The following is an 18,999-nucleotide window of genomic DNA, read 5'->3' as shown; positions in this document are numbered from 1 at the left end:
TTACAGTAGAATACGTTAGCACAGATAATCAAGAAGCTGATATACTTACAAAAGCTTTAGCCAAACCAAAGTTTCATAAAATAAAGGAAATGATAGGAGTAATCAAAGCTATAAAAGACTGAGATGACATAAGCATAAGTACATGAACCAAGGTTTATTATGTATAACAAAAGTATTAAAATAAGCATATTTCTATATTATGTCGTAGTGGGAGTGTCAGAAATAAGACGACGCTAACAGAGAAATATATTCAAATTGGCGCCTCAGCGCATGACCACGATTGGCTATGATGAATGTAGCTTCTTTCGCGTAACATACTAGAAGCGAACACACTTCACTTCCTTTTGTAATTCTACCTGTGATATATAATACAATATAATATCTACTTATAACAGAGCCATCCTGATAATACGAGTACTTTATTTACCTAAAAATAACAGAAAGGAAAGAAGACATACGTCCTACACAGTTGCGGTTGACGCAAAATCAGGACATTATAAACTTAAAAAAAAAAAAATTATAATCCGTGTCCAATGAGCCTGTTATACTGAATATACGAGTATAACCTAGGCCTAATATAACCTCATAATCTCTTCACCCCATAACCATTCGAGCCCTTCCAACTTGACGTTTGATTGAAATCCTATCTACTTGACATTTGTTATTCGTTATATATTATTTTTAAGGTTATGTGGTTATTGGAATTTTAGGTTATAGGGTAAAGAGGTTATGAGGTCAAGGGATGAAGGGGTCGAATGATTATGGGATTATGGGCTTCGAATGTAAGATTTATTAAGGTTATGTATAAAACCTGACATGACGGGGTGAAATGGACTTCGGATTCGGTTTTAACGACCCCAAAACTATAGAGTCAAAATGGCTTGACACCCGGGCCATAATCATTTTTTATTCTTATGTGGTTGGGAAAACTTTTTGAGATTTTGTGAAAAACCTGATGAGATAGGGTAAAATGGACTTCGGGTTTGGTTTCAGCGACCACAAAAACATTTAATAAATAGCCGGACACACAGACCAGAAAATTTTTCTTTTTGTGTGGCTATGTAATTAGGGTTCTTTATTCTGCAAGGATTATCATTTTTTGAGGTATCCACACCCCTTGACCATGGTATTTAGGGGTGAAACTCTACTCAATGCCCCCTTATCCCACGAAAAATTCCTATATCCTGTTAAATGCAATGAATTTACTAAACATCAATAACTGAATTAAATCAATAAGTCAATAAATAGTGACGGGCGCTAGTTACGCTGGGAAGTAGTCATTGACATAAATATACATACATAAACATTAGACTGTCTCAAGAAAAAACTTTAATTTCTTTTCGATCTCCCAGTTTATGAAAACATGTTTTATAACGTATTATAGAACCTCGTGAAAGGAAATCGCTTTGTAATTTTTTCATCCGCTGACGCATTGTATTTTTGTATATACCATCTAATCAACATGTCAGAAATCCAATTCTAACGGTTGAAGGGAGATAATATATTTTCTGTACAACGGACGAAACTCTAAATGGTAACATTTGACAACTTATATATTTTCTTCGACTCGGTGCGTCGTGGATAATTTTTAATCGTACGATTTTCGAGATATTCAAGATTGAGTAAAACGTGATTTGTCACCTTTGCGAAAAATGGGTACCTAGGATAAACGCCCAGCTTCCTCGACTGGGCCACAGTAAAATGTTGAATAATATCTGTCAAACATATGAAATGCATGAAATTTATTCAATTTAACCGAACTTGGTGTACCTATCTACTGGGGAAAAAAGTATCAAAAATCATAATAGAAATTATTTCGTGCAGAAAAAAATATTTTGTTTTGATAAATACCATATTTACGTTGAACATTTCCATGCGTCAGGTTTGGTCCTTTAGAAATAGTATTCACTCATTCAATACTTTTTTTTTAACAATAATTTTCCATTCAAATTCTGAAGAGTCTGTGAAAGTGGATTAACTGGCATATCAGTGCAAGAGAGATATTATCGCGCGATTAAAATTTTTGTACAACACGCCGATTCGAAGAAAACACATAAGTTGTTAAATGCTACCATGCAGAGTTCCGTCCGTTGTATAGAACAATTATTATTATAAAAGGAATACAAAATTTCGATACGGCACCGCTTAAAAAAATCGCATGTTGATTTCCTTCCAGAGGTTCAATAGTATGATCAAAACTATGATTTTATGAAGTGAGAGATCAAAAAAAAGTTTTGTTTAGGCCGTAACATATATCTTGAAGGATTCTAAGGTTCCGTTTTATTCGTGTCGCTAAATTTATAAGTAGTTAAATTTTCATTTTCAATTGGAAAATATCCACAACAAATTCCAATAACAGTAGGAAAACCTTTTTTAAAGATGGGCCTTGTGGCCCCATTCTTCATGCGGAATAAAGATAATTTTTCCAACATTTTTGGCACTTTCTTTAACTTTGCTGATGTTTTGCAATATTTAAACAATTAATTTCGACGAGAAAAACTGAGAGAGCTTTTGTCGCGATCGTTAAACAATACATAGATATTTTTTTTAGAATTTTAGAACTTCTTTTCGAAGCAAAATATTACGTTTTGGGTTAATTTCACCCTGTGTGTATGCGATTCTGCTGAGGTGTGTATTGATTGATGTTGATCGAAATGTTGTTTATTCAATAAAATGGATTTGAAGATAATTTGCCGAATGTAATGAAATATGTATAATCTGGAGATAAGTTTTTATTAAGAGTAGATATTTGAATGAGATGTGTGGTTGTTGAAAGTTGGGATACGAGTGTGTTTCAGACAAAGCATATGGGTGCAGAAAAGGAGTGAGAATTCAGAGTCAGGGAAACGGAATTAGCTTAGGGTGAGGCTGGATGAGGACAGAAGGACAGGATAGAGACTATAGCGTTAATATAAGAAATGTGGAAGATGTAGCATACAGGAGCAATAGACGGGTAGCAGTACGCCCGACGGAACAGGCAGAGAAACTTTTTCTTTTTTCTCATTGGTTTAGTTAGATTACTTGATTTACCCCAACACCATCTGTACGATCGGATCAATGCAGAGCAAACTTCAGGATTGCGTCGTGACATCACTATCATAACTAGATATCTAAGGGAGAAACAACAGAACTAATGAACAATCCGGGAACCCGTTGTATAGCTTTGAAATAACTGACGCAATACAAAGTATACCTGTCAGTCAACATGTATATGTCGAAAGACTAATACCTAAATTTTATTAATTATGTAATGTTTTTCAATCAAATATTATTTTTCGGATTCCCGGAATGATGTTATTCTACGTGAAATAGTGTGTAGAATACGACAAAAAAGTTTCCAAATTCTTGGAGACGGAACAAATTTTTTTAATCAAAATTGTTTTATGGTAAATCGAATTCGAATTTCTCTTTCTGTAAAAAAACCGTACTTGATGTTAGAAAATGGGTGAAGTCCGAAAAAAAGAAACTATTAAGAAATGATACAATTGACGTCGTTCTGGTTTGTATCTCTTGAATTTACTTTTGGCAATCAAAGTATTTTAATTGACATTAAAATGCAATAGAACTCTTCGATCAAAATTATTTCTTTTGTAAAAAACTTAACAGATAATGATGGGTATGGCTCCGAGTTTCAAATTTTTTCAACCTTGCAAACAGTACGAGGCATACTTTTTATGGCCGTAGGTATTAAAGAATCCAATGTTTTCCGGAAATGTGTGGATTTTTCGTAGTTACCAACTATACCTGTATTTTGTATAGTAGTAAAAATTCACGAAACCAGTTATGGTATCCCATGTTGTTAAGGGAAAACATCTACCTGGCGGCTCGAAAAACGAGTCAAAATTGAGAATTTTTTCTTATAACCTATGAGAGCGTACATTTTCAGCGTAGAAAAAAAAGAGCCCAGAATCTATAAGCAAAGAAGAAATACAAGCCAGTCCCCGGGAGGTGTTTTTTGTTGTGTTCGGCGGTGGACACTTTCCAGTCTGACAATGAGCAATCTATGTCAACAATTATCGAAACGAGTTATTCAAGTCACTAGGTTTCACATGTCGTTGACCATTACCAATATTTTTAATAATTTTTTTTTACATAGTGGCGACGAATTTAAATTTAAGTACCAAAAATTACTAAAAAATTTCCAAAAAACAAGATCATCAATGACGTCTAAGTGTAGCTTCGCTTATTTCGTGTAAATTTAAAAAGGATCTATAGAGTGATTCTCGAGTTATCGTGTCCACCGGTTTCGAAAACAGTATTGCAAGAAAAACGCGTTCAAAGCTTTAAGTGTGGTTCTAACATTATCGTGACGGTGAAGTGTATAGTTGATTTTTAATCATTCAACCGGGTTGGCAGCTGTTGGTCTCAGAATGAATTGAAATCTGTCTGCAATAGGAGGTAATTAATCACATGCGCACGGTAGCAGCGACTGGCTGCAACTTGATTAAAAATTACCTCAAAGTGAGGGATTTATAACTTTACTTTCGGTCGTCGATTCTATGGCTCTCTGTGGCAGTCGCAGCTTCGTGAGTGATCAATTTCCATTGTCTTAAGATCTCCAGTGCTCAAGCTGTTGAACCACTGAATTATAATAATATTGGAACCATAGAGACTCGAGGTAAGGAGGCCGAACGCATGTGGCGGAATCGTCGAAAAGTGGATCGTGAAAGTGATGAAAGATCTTGTAGTTCAGGATGTGTCCGCAAGCGATACCAGCGCCTGGTTACGTTGACGGAGCCCGCAGTGGTAGCGCTGCCAAGCGGGTATAATCCGCGGATCGTTCATCAGTTTCTCAATCCATTTTGCCAGCATTGCGTTCGGCCTCCTTACGGACGTTGCCTACCGAGCTCGCGCGGGAACTTTGGCTTCCCGCGTGACTCAAGCCAAGCGGCCAAGGGGAAGAGTGGGCAGGACTTAAGTCTATGCCCCTCGCGTGCTATGGCCCCCCACTCTGCACGCCGTTGGGACCAGACCGCTTGCACTTCAACGTTCTGAAGTTCTGACGTGCGAGGAATATAACTGGAAGCTCGTATGAGTTTCGCGTGGCTGATGAGATTAGGATACGTTTATCCAAGGAGAGGTTGGCACGTATACATATTATTTCAAATATTTATTGCTTATGCAAATAATAATAAGTTACAGAAATCATTGAATAATCTTCGTGTTTTCAAGAGATCTATTGCATAACTCGTTGCAGTAAAGTGAAAAATATTACAAGAGAAATTACCCGAAACAGCAGTTAGCTAATTCATGACTAAATACTAGGGATGGGCGATCTCAAGCAAAAGATCGATTCTCAGAATCGATTCGAATTATTTTTGGAAAAACCGATTTATCCAAAAAATCGGATACAATAGATTGATCTTTGGAAGATTGATCGTTATTTTTACTTTTTAGTTGAACTGGAAACCGGTGTCTATATTGGAGATTAAAAATCGTGTCACACAAATGTAGTACTTATTCAACAGTTTTGATATTTAACAATAGTTTGCTTTGGGTCATATTTGTTTATCACAGCAATAGTTCTCATATACATATTACACTAACCCAGCCGACTGGTGGGAAGCTTTTTTTTATTAGTTGCGATATTAGATTTATTAAGCGCTAGAAATTGGTCGATTCTTTTGTATTCTCAAACCTATATTATCCGTAAAATACGGAACGCCAAAATAGACTTTCAACACTTTTTTTAATTGAAGATTTAAGAACCTAATCCGATCCTTGCAAACTTGGAATCGATTCTAGAAAAAATCCATTAGGAAAGTATCAATACAAAAAATCTATTCTTTCGACCCAAAAGTTCGATACTCGAGTTGATCGATCTAGAATCGCGCATACCTACTAAATACATTGCCATCAATGACCCAGGTCTCACCACGTGGGAGTCGCTGCGATGAAGAGACCCACTCTATCCCGTCCCAACCTCTCAACCATGCCAGGAAAAATTAAAAGTGTTACATAGATCGATAGATATTCAAGAGAAAATTAGTAAATCAAAAGAATTGAGTTATACATGCAGGAGTATATTAGAAATTGATAGATAAGGCGTATTGAAAAATCAGCAAAATCTATGGTACAAAACATGATCAAAAGTAATGGTGCGTCAATAAATAAAATATATACATTTGATCGCGTGGAAAACCATATTTTTCGCTTTCCGTTATGACGTTTCATTGTTATAACAAGTAATTATTATAGAAATACAACGAATCTTCAAAATAAACTGTCTCAATAAATATTATGGAATGAAAGATGCAAACATTCACCAAGCAAATATGAAAGATCGTTATTCAGAAATTCATTCATTTCTGAACTTGAAAACATCATGTGAAAGCACGTTGTATCCGTGCAAAATTTCGAATGAGCTGTAACTGAAAAATGAAAATTTAACAAGCAGGATATACATGCGAGGGTTGATTTGTGAAACAAAAAATAAAAAAATGGCCTACATACAAAGAAAACAATCCTTGAATCAAGAATTAAAATATTCTTAAATCAAGTGCTGAGTATTCTTCATTCAAGAATATGTGATATTTTTATAAAAAAAACACCATACTCTTGATCTAAGAAATAAAATATTCTTGAATCAAGAATAGTTTTCTGCGTGTGACATTATTGTGAAATAGTTATCTATAAATGAAAAGAAAAATATACAAATATGTAAAAACTTCTGTATAGTCACTCGTTAGTACTGTCGGTTGTCATTTTCTTTTTCTTACGGATGGAAACATCAGTCGTTGAGTGTTTTGATTTGACCGCAGAATTTCTAGCTTCATTTATTTGAGGAGGGTCGCGAATCGGAAGTTGTCGAGCACGTCTGGAGTCTACTATTGCTGGCAAGGCAGAAATGAACGTCTGCTAATTTATTTTACAGTTTCAATTTCCAAAAATTGTCGTCGCGAATAATTTTGTCAAAGATCAGTCCTTTCGGTGTCCAAACTACGAAATAGCACCACTTCCTTTTCGTAATGTGGAGAAGACCCGAACATAACTGATAAAGCTGAATCAGTGCTGGAGTCAAGTCTCAGGTCTCATCGAGCTGAATAATTGGCGCATTTCGAAACGTGAATGTAGCGTACCGAACGTAGCTGGCACTGAAACTTCAAGCTGCAACAATGTCTTCGATAGCACGTCATGTTTTCAATTCATTAGTGTATTGTGCATTGACCTTGGCCAGTAGATGTCAAATATCACAATCAAATAGTCAGTTAGGTAGATCAGTGTGCGGTACAAGTCATCGGTAAGTTTGTAATCGTGAGTGGACGAAAGATGGAAAATGATTTTCCGAAGAATAGGTTGACAAAACACACATTGAGAAAGGGACGGTAAATAATAATTCGAAGAGATTGTTAGGAAAATACGGTGTTCTGAATCAATAAAACGTGCATGTTAGTTAGTCGGTCTGAAAATGAAAACTATCAAGTCTATGTAAGCAAACTTGATGCCATTCTATTTACCGGAACCTCTCCCGCTGATAAGCCGCAAAATTTTTCCAACCCTGGCCCTTTTTCGTACTTTTCCGTAACACTTTCCTTATCTTAGTCATAGCGAATGACCGATGAACACTTATCAAGAGATTTTAGATACTTTACTAATATTTACTCACGAAGAACACACCGAATAACGCTCACGGCTCGCGGTTTGAATTACGGGTTTGCACGTGTTAAATGAAGACTGCTGCTACGGCCGTTAGTTCATACGACGGGCGGCCTAAGCCAGAGATGGCGCTAGCAAGCAATCGCTTTTCGCGGCGAAAATCCGCTGTTTCATGCTTCAGCTCGTGCAAGTTTTCTCGCAACTCTCAAGTTCGATTTTATTGCTCTTAGTCCTAATTTAAAGGTGAAGAATTTATCTGTGTCGTGTATTTCGTAGAATTGTGAAAAAAAAAATTCGTTCTTGTCTTATTACAACGGGAACTTTGCTCACTTTCAGTGCTGTTTTCTACGACTCTGAAAAAAAAATTTGAAATTCGGAAAAATACACGACACAGATTGCTCCTTCGCCTCCGAAATGCTTGTAATAGAAGTTCGATATCTTTATAAATGACGGAGAAAACTTGCATCGCGTGAACGTCTGCAAGCAGCAGTTCCGCCGGGAGTAGGCAACGTCCTTAACTCTAGTCTCTATGATTGGAACGCTCACTGCGGTGGTGGGGGCTCTGGAGTGAGAGATAGCTGAGAGGTGCAGTGCTGTTTCTTTCTACTACCTACTGCGCATGCGTGGGACAGTCTAAGCAAAAATGTAATGTCACTGATTTACAAAAGAAAACATGTACGAAAGGGGTACTGATCTCCGGTGTACAAGCTTTTTGAATAAATGTACAGTGCAAGAAGGACAGCACTTCACCTCCGAGCTATATCTTTTTCTGGAAAGCCAATCGTATACCGAGCCGTGCGGTTAGCGTTTCAGTATTATCATATTTCAGTGGGTCGAACACGTTTCATATAAAATTTCATGACTATGTCAATTTCGTAGATATCAATGTGAAATTTGCAGGCAACATACTTAAGACATATAACTTTTAGAGAGTTTTATAAAACTCGATATTTTTAACCCCTCCAGTAGATGCGCCCCCTTAAAATAACTTTCAGAATAAGTCTAGCTTTGCAGTCGATAAAAGTAGTGAGGTTAATTTTGTATTTGTAAAATTTACTAAAAACTATTTTCTTCCCAATATTCTTCTTTACAAAGTGAGCAATTTCAAACTCCGAAAAAATACAGTTTCGCAAAATTGACGTGCCCTTGATAATTTTGCATTAACTGGAGGCATAAATTTTTTAAATATTTTCCTCGAATAACGTACAACTCCCTCATTTCATGTCAAGATCAGTCAGTACTGAAAATTTATAAAATAAAAATATTGTAAATATATATTCTTTAGATAGTGTGTTATGTGAATTTTTTTTTTTTTGAAGTATTAAATTGGATTGGAATCTTATATTATTAATGTCGGCAAAACCTACGCATCAATTGCTTGGCACTTGTAGCTAACTCAAGTTTGGGATGATCGTCTTGGCGATGCGCATTATGCGGTGTTGAATAGCATACAAGAAATGTTGCTTACAGTGCTGAAAATCTATTTGCTGATTATATTCTTAATATTAAAAAAGCTAGTCGTGGGACACTTTTTTGTACTTTTCGCTAACTAATTACAGATTGACAGATATTGCTAAATGTGGCTTTGTAACATCTTAGATAAAATTGGTACCAATAGTAATCTTCTGGGTAGTGTTCCATTAATTTGGTAGTGCTTCTAGAATATTGCGCTTCACTTTATTGTGGTTGTAGAACTCACCGCGACTTATTTGTCAGCGGAGAATTTTCAATACTTGTCACTTTTTGGATTTGTTCTTCCTAATGAGCTAGCTCTCATATAAGGTAAGTGTTTGCTTTAAAAATTACTGTGCGTACTGCAGGTCCTTTCCGGTGAAGGAACAGATCGCCGCACTCATAGGCCACCATTGGGTAACTGCAAATATTTGCCCGAATAAACTAATTCGTGATGTCACTACATACGATATCCCCCAAATTTCGAAATATTTTCGATTATGAGTTGTATCATCGTAAGTAGGTGCATAAAAGCCGTGAATCTCAAAATTTGGAAGAAATTGGAGCAGTATGATTTGAGACGTATTGCCGGTTAAGGATGATGTATTAAACATCACAAGAAAAACTTCTCTTTTCTCGCGTAGTTGTTCTATTTCAGTGTCAAAAATATTGCGAATGCTGAAAAGTAATTACGTAATTGACTTTTTCAAGTCATGAAAAAATTTCAAATTTCATTTCTGACGGTTGAAAAGCACAAAAAAAAATAATACTTTCTACAAAATTGATCTTACGCGACGAGAAAAACATGTATAATTTCATTGGATAAAAAAATGCAAAAATACGCATGCTGACTGGCGATGAGTATTGCGTTTTCCTACTACAGTCACTATTTTTTTTATCTTCTCGGACCTGGTCTCTAATGGGCTATGTAGTAGTATTACTTAAAGGTACGCTCTGTGAATTTTTTCAGATTTGTTAATTAACTTGTTGCGCAATGGTTTTTCTGTTTAAGCTCATAAATCATGGACGATTGAAGTCAGACAAAAAGAAATTAAACATAAAAAAGTTACGTTTTATGATGAACTATTTAATTCAATATATGTTATATCTTTGATGGCATCAAAAGGACTATTTTCAGCAGTAATAAATGTAATTTTTTTTTCATTCAGTGCGACATCTTAAATTTCACTGTAAATTTTATAGGGCATTTGGTAGTGGATTGAGAACGTTTAAAAGATTGGCACCGTGTCACTCGACATTCATGCCGAGTAGAAAATACATTTTACCGAGAAAGCTGAATTAAGGTACATCTGAGTTCCTCTTTTCCATGAACTATTTAGAGTCGGAAAATATCTATTCAGAAAGGTATTTTAACGAGCTTTTACTTCATTCTTATTTCTGAAAAGCGATCCAATAATAATTATAGGGGAAGGGCGGGGGCAAACCGGGGTACTTAAGGAAATACTAAGATTTTGTGAACGTAAACATATTAAATTTTCTTTTTTTTAGTTGCGAACAACGTAAATAATGTCAATTTTCAATTTCCAGTGAGAAAAAAAATTTATTTTTGCGGGCAAAATGGGGTACCCCTAAAAACAGTAATTTTTTTTTTCAAGTAAATAAAATATGTGTAATAATTACTTTTTAAATTAACGTTAGTAATAAAATTTACTCTCAACATAATTTTAAAAAAGTTTTTTCTTGTTATTTCCATTTCTTTTATTTGTATTTTTTCGCAAAAATTATACAAATGTTTTTTTTTTTGCTTTTAATGGTGTAAAATGATGCTAGAAGACATTTTTGACCATTTACGAAGTTTTCGAAAAAAAAAATTTTTACGAAATTTTTGGGGTAGCCCATTTTGCTCGCCTACCCCATTTTGCCCCCCCCCCCCTTTCCCCTAATTATTTTCTTTCTAATTTCTCCCATTTATTTTCTGAAGTTATGAAATATCCATCTTCTAATAGGTCTTCTCATGTGCAGACCATGATCTGAAGGATTTCGTCCAGCGTGATCTGAAAGAATATACCTAAAAGAATATATAATCTATTCCGGAGCGGTTAGAAATAGATTACTTTGGGCTTCGCTTCTATAAAGTGTAAACACACCTGCTGTGATGAAAGTACAGTATTCTGGGTGACAGGATCTCAGTTGTACGGACAAGACGAATGGATAGAACTCCAATTGTCCACAATGGTTTATATTTTGCTTAATGAAATAAATCAAGTAAACTATTGTAAATGACAAACAGAGATTTAGGACGACTAGGGTAATAAATTAAACTATTACAAATGACAAAAAGATTCAGGACAACTAATTGTAAGTATCGCGTTACGGTTTAGAAAAGGTGAGTCGAGGAGTAGGCCACCTTGGGTAGCGCGAGGGTGACTCTTAGGACACGCCACGGATTCACCGAGCCGTTCCGTTAATAAATCCTGAGTCTCCATGTAGCCTTTATGCGTGATGGAAGGTCCTTTCCAGTGGCCAGTTCGATCGATGGGGTGCACCACTCTCTTATCTCCAGGCTGTGATCTCGTTGATCTCACACTCCTCAATTTTGACTGACTCGAAGGTGTCGATGGGTTACAAAATTACGGCTCGGTTTCGTCGGTGGTGGGGCGTTATTCTACAGAGTAGCCATTGTGCCACTTTGTCGGTGTTAATGCATTCCCTGACTCATCCAGTTGTGTACGGGGAAGCGACCCTCGCAGGAAAGCGCTAGGCAAGCAGCTTGACGTTTAGCGCGTGTCGCGTGTTTGAAAGGGGTCGTTCGTAACAGTGTCAAAAATTTTGTTATATTTTATAAGATTTTTCTGAACTTTTCTATACCTCAGAGAGTGTTTTTTTTAAATTTTTTCAATCATACTTCCGATACGCTGGACGAAAAATTATAAAAAACAATTGCGATTGCGTTTTTCGTCGTTTACCTGCCTACAAAATATTATAAAGCCAATCTGATACATCGGCATAGAATCTTGATCGTGATGTCATGGAATGCACTGTATACAAAATACAATTAGCTATACTTATTTTCCTATAATCAGTCTTCACGGCGAGCCATTTTATGCAAATTCAATGGAAGTAAAACATCAATCAATAACAAGAAAAAATCTCTCATTGAGCCATTGAATATTTCTCTAGCTTCGGTCAAAAAAATCGATGAAAGCAATACACTTACCTGTTAAAATCAACGGTACTTAAAATCTTTAAGAAAAATTATGGGTCGATTCAATTATCAAAGAACTGGTGTTCTAGCCTTGCTTTTGTGGTAAAGATTACCACGGTAGTAAATTACCATGACATTACTGATGATGTATCGAAGGATACAGCACCCCTCCAAATTGACCACAAGTACGATAAAACACTTTTATCGTATCGTTGAACGATTGAATTGCATAGCTTTTGATTGAAGATTATCACCATTCCGCTCGTCGCGCACTCTGGTGGCCGCCTATTAAACTGTATTCCTTGGCCGCACATTAATGCAACAAATGACAGTTTATATTGGGGAAGCTGGTCCTCCATATACCGGGACAATATCTTGAAACATGAAAATCAACTGCGTATGCGCGAGTTTTATCGGCTGTTCATGCAGGCTGGCCACATCGAGTTTCAGCTGTCAAACTCCGTTTCTGGCAGCGATGTAGTTGATACGAATTTTTGAGGTTAGAATCTTAAATAATTGAGGTAGTGACTCGGAAAGGTTTGCGAAGCATTTGTTATTGGGTCGGAAAGTTGATTCTTCAAACAACGGTCGGAATTTAACGCTTATACTTTTTGAAAATTTGTTTCTTTGATTGAAATAAGAAATCTGTTTAAATGTTGGGCGTTTGGAAGAAACGAAGTAGGTAGGTGGGTTCAGTTTTTTCATTCATTTTTATGATTTCATATATTAAAAATATCAATGAAATTTTTTTCTATTAACAGAAAAATAGCCACAGTAATTGCATATCTGCTATTCTTTGATATCTGCTCCTCCATCCAACTCATTACACCTACAGAGATCATTGCCACTTTTGTTGATTGGCGAAAAAAGTAGTAGGTTTCAGAGTTTCTGTCGATTCTAAATCACGTGAAACGTATCTTCTAACTAATTCTCGCTGTCTCATAATTTTAGGAGGTAACATTCAATTTTATGACTTTTGAAAATGAAAGACACCAAACCCATCTTTTAAGAAATTGGAATACTTTACTATCTGGAACAAAACCGTGAATCTCTTCGGCATTTAGTTCAACCAAATTTACTAATAGTTTATACTCAATGTATTCATTCCGATCAATAAATATTGATACTAATATTGAATATTTTCCAATGATTACCAGAGTTCATCTTACAAATTTCCGTCAATATCCGATTCAATAAGTAAAGGGGACCCAATACTAAAATTGAATATTCAGTAATATTTGATTCATTAACCCTTAAATGATACACGTCTTAGGTATGACTAATTGGATATTGACTAATCGGATTCAAGATTGTGTCCCTTGTTCCTTTAAAACAAATAAATATCTAATTTTCAACAAAGTCATGAAAATATGTTCTTAAATAATCTTCCAATTGCTGTTATTTAGGACCAATAGACTCAATTCAATCCGATATCTACTTCACAGGGCTCCCAACATCACCTTGTAACATGGATATTCAAAAAGAATCCCTGTGTCGAGGAACCATTATAAAATTCTCGATTTTCACCTCGTGCCACTGGATAACTTCTGTGTTCCAGGTTCTATTTCCAACATCCGGATGATATTTTTTCTGTTTTAGACAGTGCTAACATGAAATGCAAAAAGAATTGCAATAAATAGATTCTTAAACTTTCAGTCTCAACGTAGGATCCCTTTAAGAACGCGAAATTGAATCTGGTTTTAAGCTTTCGATAAGATGCAGGATAACTCCCTGATCTAGATCCATAATAAAAAGTTAGCGAGCAAGTAAATCCTATTATAGACCAAGTGATTATTTATTTGCAAGGCAACGTGTACTGGTAAGCAAATGCATTCTTTAGAGTTTGCTGGGGTTGGATGAGGCTCAAGCACGTATTATGGCTGCAACTATAAACTACTCAGCTGACACCGTTAACTGAGACCGACTGTAAAGACATTTCCAACAGAAGTTATTTAACGTTTACAGATTTAGATCAGTTCATTTTGCCTAGCATAATTTATCTCTACAATCTAATACAAGACTTGAAACACTATTCATTTGAATTAAATGCCAAAGAGAGTAAAAGCAAGCTTCAAAATAAAATATCAAAATTAAATGGTAAAAAATTTGAAAAACAAATACTGGCTAATAATACTGTTTGGATAACAATAGTATACGGAGTGATTCCTCGGTAGAATGAATTAGCAGTAACGGTTAAGTAACAAATTTATTGCCGTTGGCTCGATAAAAGTACAATGATCGAATATTCAGACCACGTGATCTGTATTGTATCGCGCTCTTCAACTTTGCCTCAACCGATGCTAATAAGACAGTGATAGCCTGAAGAAATTTACTCGGGCACCTGTTGTCTGACGCAACAACCAGGTTCGATGGTTGAAATGGTAACACCTATCGAGAAGCCAGGGTCTTTGCCACCAAAACGTTTTGAGCATCAGGTGAGGCATGATTTTCCTCTTGTCAACTAAAGTTGAAACTTCAAGCCTGCTAAGAGAAACGAATTTTATCATTGAATACTTGTGAAAATATTGTAATACTCAAAGATCATAGAATTACAAATTTACTTACATGCTTCAATGCCTGACAACTTTAGTCTCGCTTTGACAATGGATTGTTTCCTACCTGAAAATATTTCCTACCTATCAACTGTTCAACGGAGTTCACGAGGGTCCTAGAGAGTATTGCGTCAGGTACGTCTGTTGTGAATTGCTACTTTTTGTACTCCTAAGCTTCGTATTTAAGATGAATAATTTTTTGATTCTTTGTTACTGAGTTTATTTGTTTATTTTATGTTCATCGACACTGATTACTGACTTTCAGAGCACTGCACTGTAAAAAATCTACTCCTGACCTACCTTCTACTGGGTTTCAACAATCCATTTATTTTTAATTTAACGTAAACAAAGAATCTTTTTACGATAAACATTGTTCTTACTTACCTGCCTTAGTTTGTGCAGACTCCCACTAGTTAATGACGTTCCACGTTTAACTTCAGATTTTTACTTTTAATAAATAACTAACCCAATTTCTGTAGCAGGATTATCGGATAAATTTCTCAAATAATAAATATGAATTTAACCCTGTGATGAGTATGTGAAATATAAAAAGGCTGATTTCACTTGTGATAGTGTCTTTACGATCTTGGTTTCTCTATGAAGCACGTTTTATACATAAAAAATGTAAGACTACAATGAACTATTCTTTATGTAATGTTACCATTCAACATGTTCACATTAAGGGAGTGTGTTGCTGATAAGTATGCGTGATGAGTAACATGTGTCTGTATGCAAGAATCTGCTTAACAACAAGTTAGCCCTGAGCTAAAACTCGTATTGTTAACACGCACTGTACTTGTCCCCTGCTCCAAAATAAAATATTATTCCTCTATCACGGTATTACTATAGATAGAATATATAAGAAATCGTGGAATAAATTACAAGAGCACAAAACATGAGATTTGCTAGATCATAAATCACATATCAATCATAAAGTGGACTAAGATTTGATTTCTTATGTGGATCGCTTTTATTTTACGTTTATTTTCTGACACAACACAACATTAAGTAATTTCATCGTCCAATCCCGTTAGATCCGACCAATGACATTATTCAGTGTCGATTTGTGTCAGAAAATTGATGTAAAAGGAAAAGGCCCATATTTTATCGGATTTACAAGATGAAACATATAATAAATTACACGCTGCATTCTTCCATAACATTTTATGATTTATCACATAAATATTTTCGGTAGGTTTGTCTTATACTGCGTTCACACTTGTCAGAAATCACCAACTTTGCGCACTTCAGTAGGGGTGTACGGGTACTGAAATCCTTCGGGTCGGGTCGGGTAAAATGGATTACTTTCGTGTCGGGTACCCGAAAATATTGGAATACCCAAAAATCTCGAGTGACCCGAAAATTCCGGGTTACCCGAAAAACTCGTATTACTAAAATTCCCGAGTTCCTCAAAAATGTTATGTTTGCCTAAAATTGCTGAGTTTTCGAAAATTTTGTTCGCGGCTATTTTTGCTTCTCCAAAAATACCGGGATTTCTAAAGTAGACAGATTTTCGAAAATTTCGGACTAGCCGAAGTTTTCGAATTACCCGAAGTTTTTGGACTACCCGAAGTTTTCGGATTACCCGAAGTTTTCAGATTACCCGATGTATCGGATTACTCTAAGTTTTCGGATTACCTGTAGTTTTCTGACTACCCGAAGATTTCGGGTTTGCCAAAAAACCCGACCCGAATCCGAGTTCAAGTACCCGAAATTTCGGGTACCCGCACAGCCCTACGCACTTGTAACACAATATACTATTTATCAATTCTTAGTCTATAACATATTACTGTGTGGTCCATTATCTTTATTTTGGTTAGTTGCGAACTTCGAAATTGAACCCCATTTTGCCGCCACCAGCTGGTTGCCACAACTTGTAATTCCTAACCTAACCTAAAGGTTATTGCAACCAGAATGTGAAACTCTCCACCCTTGACAACTTTTTTTAAAAACATTTTGATGTTTCCAACCGTTATGCCTAGCTAACACACATTATTTAACAATGTTCGTAAATTTAACCTTCATATGACCTTCCGTGACCTTGAAATGACCTTCAAAAACAAGTTCAAAGTAAAAGTTGTTACCAAAAGTTGACCCCCTTTGACCTCAACAACTTTTGTCTGAATCATTTTTCTGTATCCAACCATGAATCTGAGATATTTCCCATAATAGATTAAAACGGTCCACCCAGTATATAAGTCTCCCAATCTGAGTAGGACTAACAAAATCGAATCCGCACATATTGTCATCAATGGTTAATGTTTCGTTAGGGCCGCATGCACTTTTTTAGTGTAATCAGAATTAGAGTAAACAGATTATATAAATCCTTTTTTCCAGGTGTAGACTTAACTGCTGCCTAGTACAAGGAGTGAAGAAACGTGGAGTCGTCAGGGACTATTCTTCATACTTGTGGATGTATTTATTTATTTGATACATGATGTTGGGCTACCAATGCATATACGTAACAACATCCCAGGTGAAAATCGGATAGCAAACTTTAAATAAGATTGAATGTACACGTCCACTTATTTAGTCAATATTATAACTTGAAGACGTATTTAATTCCTATCCTCAAAAATATATGTGTAACTGACATCCCTATTTCAATGTCTGCATTTACTAGACTGTGTTCATACTGATTTTAAGGTTACTTCATTTAATGGTACTTACTTTTATCGTATTTGAATGACTTAATCTAATGCGCAATGAGTTTTTTTTATTTAGACAACGTGTTGGAATGGCAAACATTGTCATTTTAATTTAAGCTCATTGGCGCCAACTGGAAGTATAACGTCATGTCGTACCGCCACACCGGTTCATTATGTTTTTTTTTCTTCTGTATCCATTCTGTTCTCTGTACACGCCAAAAATAAACGGCATCGTGTCAAACATTTATCCCCTTATTTTACCCTGTTTATACCCGAACCACCCACATCCAACAGGTTATGGGCCCCGAGAAACAAAAACAATTAGGAACGCAAGAACAGTAAAAGTGAAATTAGTGGATTCCATTCAGAGTAAGAATCAAGTAGAAGTGAGGTTCAGTGAACACATGTTCTTCGAGCACTCTTCGAGCCATGGATTAGCAATCCAGCAATTCAAGGAGTTCAATCTTCTTGATCAAGAAATTATCTCAACCAGCGGACTACAAAGAGTGGAAATTCGCCATTCGCATGTTATTATATCACGAAAAGCTTTGGGAATATGCGAGCGGAGACATTAAGGCCGACGACGACAGCTGCAATGCAGAAAAGAATCGACAAGCCCTCTCCACAACATGTTTATCAGTCGATCCGAAACTATTCGTTCACTTGAAAACAGCAAGCACAGCGAAAGCAGCGTGGGACAGCTGGGGAAAAACATTAGAACAAGATACGGCTGAAAAATTAGGTATGTTACAACAATTAATATCCACGTGACTGGCGGACTGCAAAGACATGAACGAATACGTTGATAAGATGATAAGTATGTGTCTAGAGATAGCGAGAGTTCAATATTTATTTATATTTATAATATCAATACTTTTAATCCTAGAAGGTTAGCGAAACGGAAATGGGGTTTGAGAATTCGTGGAGATCGAAATAAAGAGAGATATTCACTTTGTCGGGTTCACTTTATTCCGCGCTTAGAGCAGTACTGAGGGTTACAGCTGATGCGAGAATATCGCGAAGAAGAGAACATAAGAAAAGTAAACATAGAGACGATAGAAGCAGAGAATACAAAGAGCGAGACAGATGTCGCAACACGTGTGAGAACGAGACTTTAAATTTCAGAACATGTGAGAGATACATTGCAGATACATACCTATATCGCGACATACATGAGGCATTTACCGAAACATTCTGCTCGCCTTGTCAACGCACAGTAGTTCACAAAGACAAAGCTGCATCAGATTTGCAAGAAATTTTGTTAAATTTATACAGAGTATAGAAATTCATACAGATAACGGTCAGACCTTGACGATAGGTCTGGTGAGCGTGTCACGTGCGGAGCGTTCTCGCACGCGACTGACTTCACCCTCTAAGTTATCCGCAGAGGTTTATATTTATTTTTGCGTGGATAAGAGGTGATCGTCCTCTACAGGGCCTTGGGAATAGGGGTGGAGGATTTAATGATATTAATGTAATAGAATGTTTACTATGGGATCAAGTTTTAATGAATCAAATGCAACTGAAAATAGCAAGCGAAAGCAGCGGGTGAAATATCTGAAACGAGGAAGCTTACATAAATGTT

The 18,999-nt window shown here is 36.1% G+C and overlaps 1 protein-coding gene and 1 long non-coding RNA gene across 7 annotated transcripts in view; one reads left to right on the top strand and one right to left on the bottom strand.

The window, feature by feature from the left end:
- Nucleotides 1-17,661, top strand: part of LOC124177493 (SET and MYND domain-containing protein 4-like) — a 69,358-nt gene extending 51,697 nt beyond the window's left edge. For all 6 annotated transcript variants that reach the window (XM_046559933.1, XM_046559916.1, XM_046559950.1 and 3 more), the window contains exon 7: nt 17,104-17,661. In XM_046559933.1, coding sequence (XP_046415889.1) covers nt 17,104-17,126 — 23 coding nt within the window. In that variant the 3' untranslated portion in view covers nt 17,127-17,661. The remainder of the gene's footprint in view (nt 1-17,103) is intronic.
- LOC124177595 lies at nt 14,409-15,247 on the bottom strand. The gene is made up of 3 exons (XR_006869645.1): nt 15,151-15,247; nt 14,780-14,833; nt 14,409-14,695 (listed from the first exon to the last, which is right to left on the bottom strand). It is a non-coding gene; the product is annotated as an uncharacterized LOC124177595 (long non-coding RNA).
- Nucleotides 17,662-18,999: the final 1,338 nt, after the last annotated feature.

This window comes from Neodiprion fabricii, chromosome 1 (genome assembly GCF_021155785.1).
Source record: "Neodiprion fabricii isolate iyNeoFabr1 chromosome 1, iyNeoFabr1.1, whole genome shotgun sequence".
Classification (NCBI taxonomy): domain Eukaryota; kingdom Metazoa; phylum Arthropoda; class Insecta; order Hymenoptera; family Diprionidae; genus Neodiprion; species Neodiprion fabricii.
The sequence above is the reverse complement of the archived record's forward strand: the minus strand, read 5'-3'. Positions and strand labels throughout refer to the sequence as shown.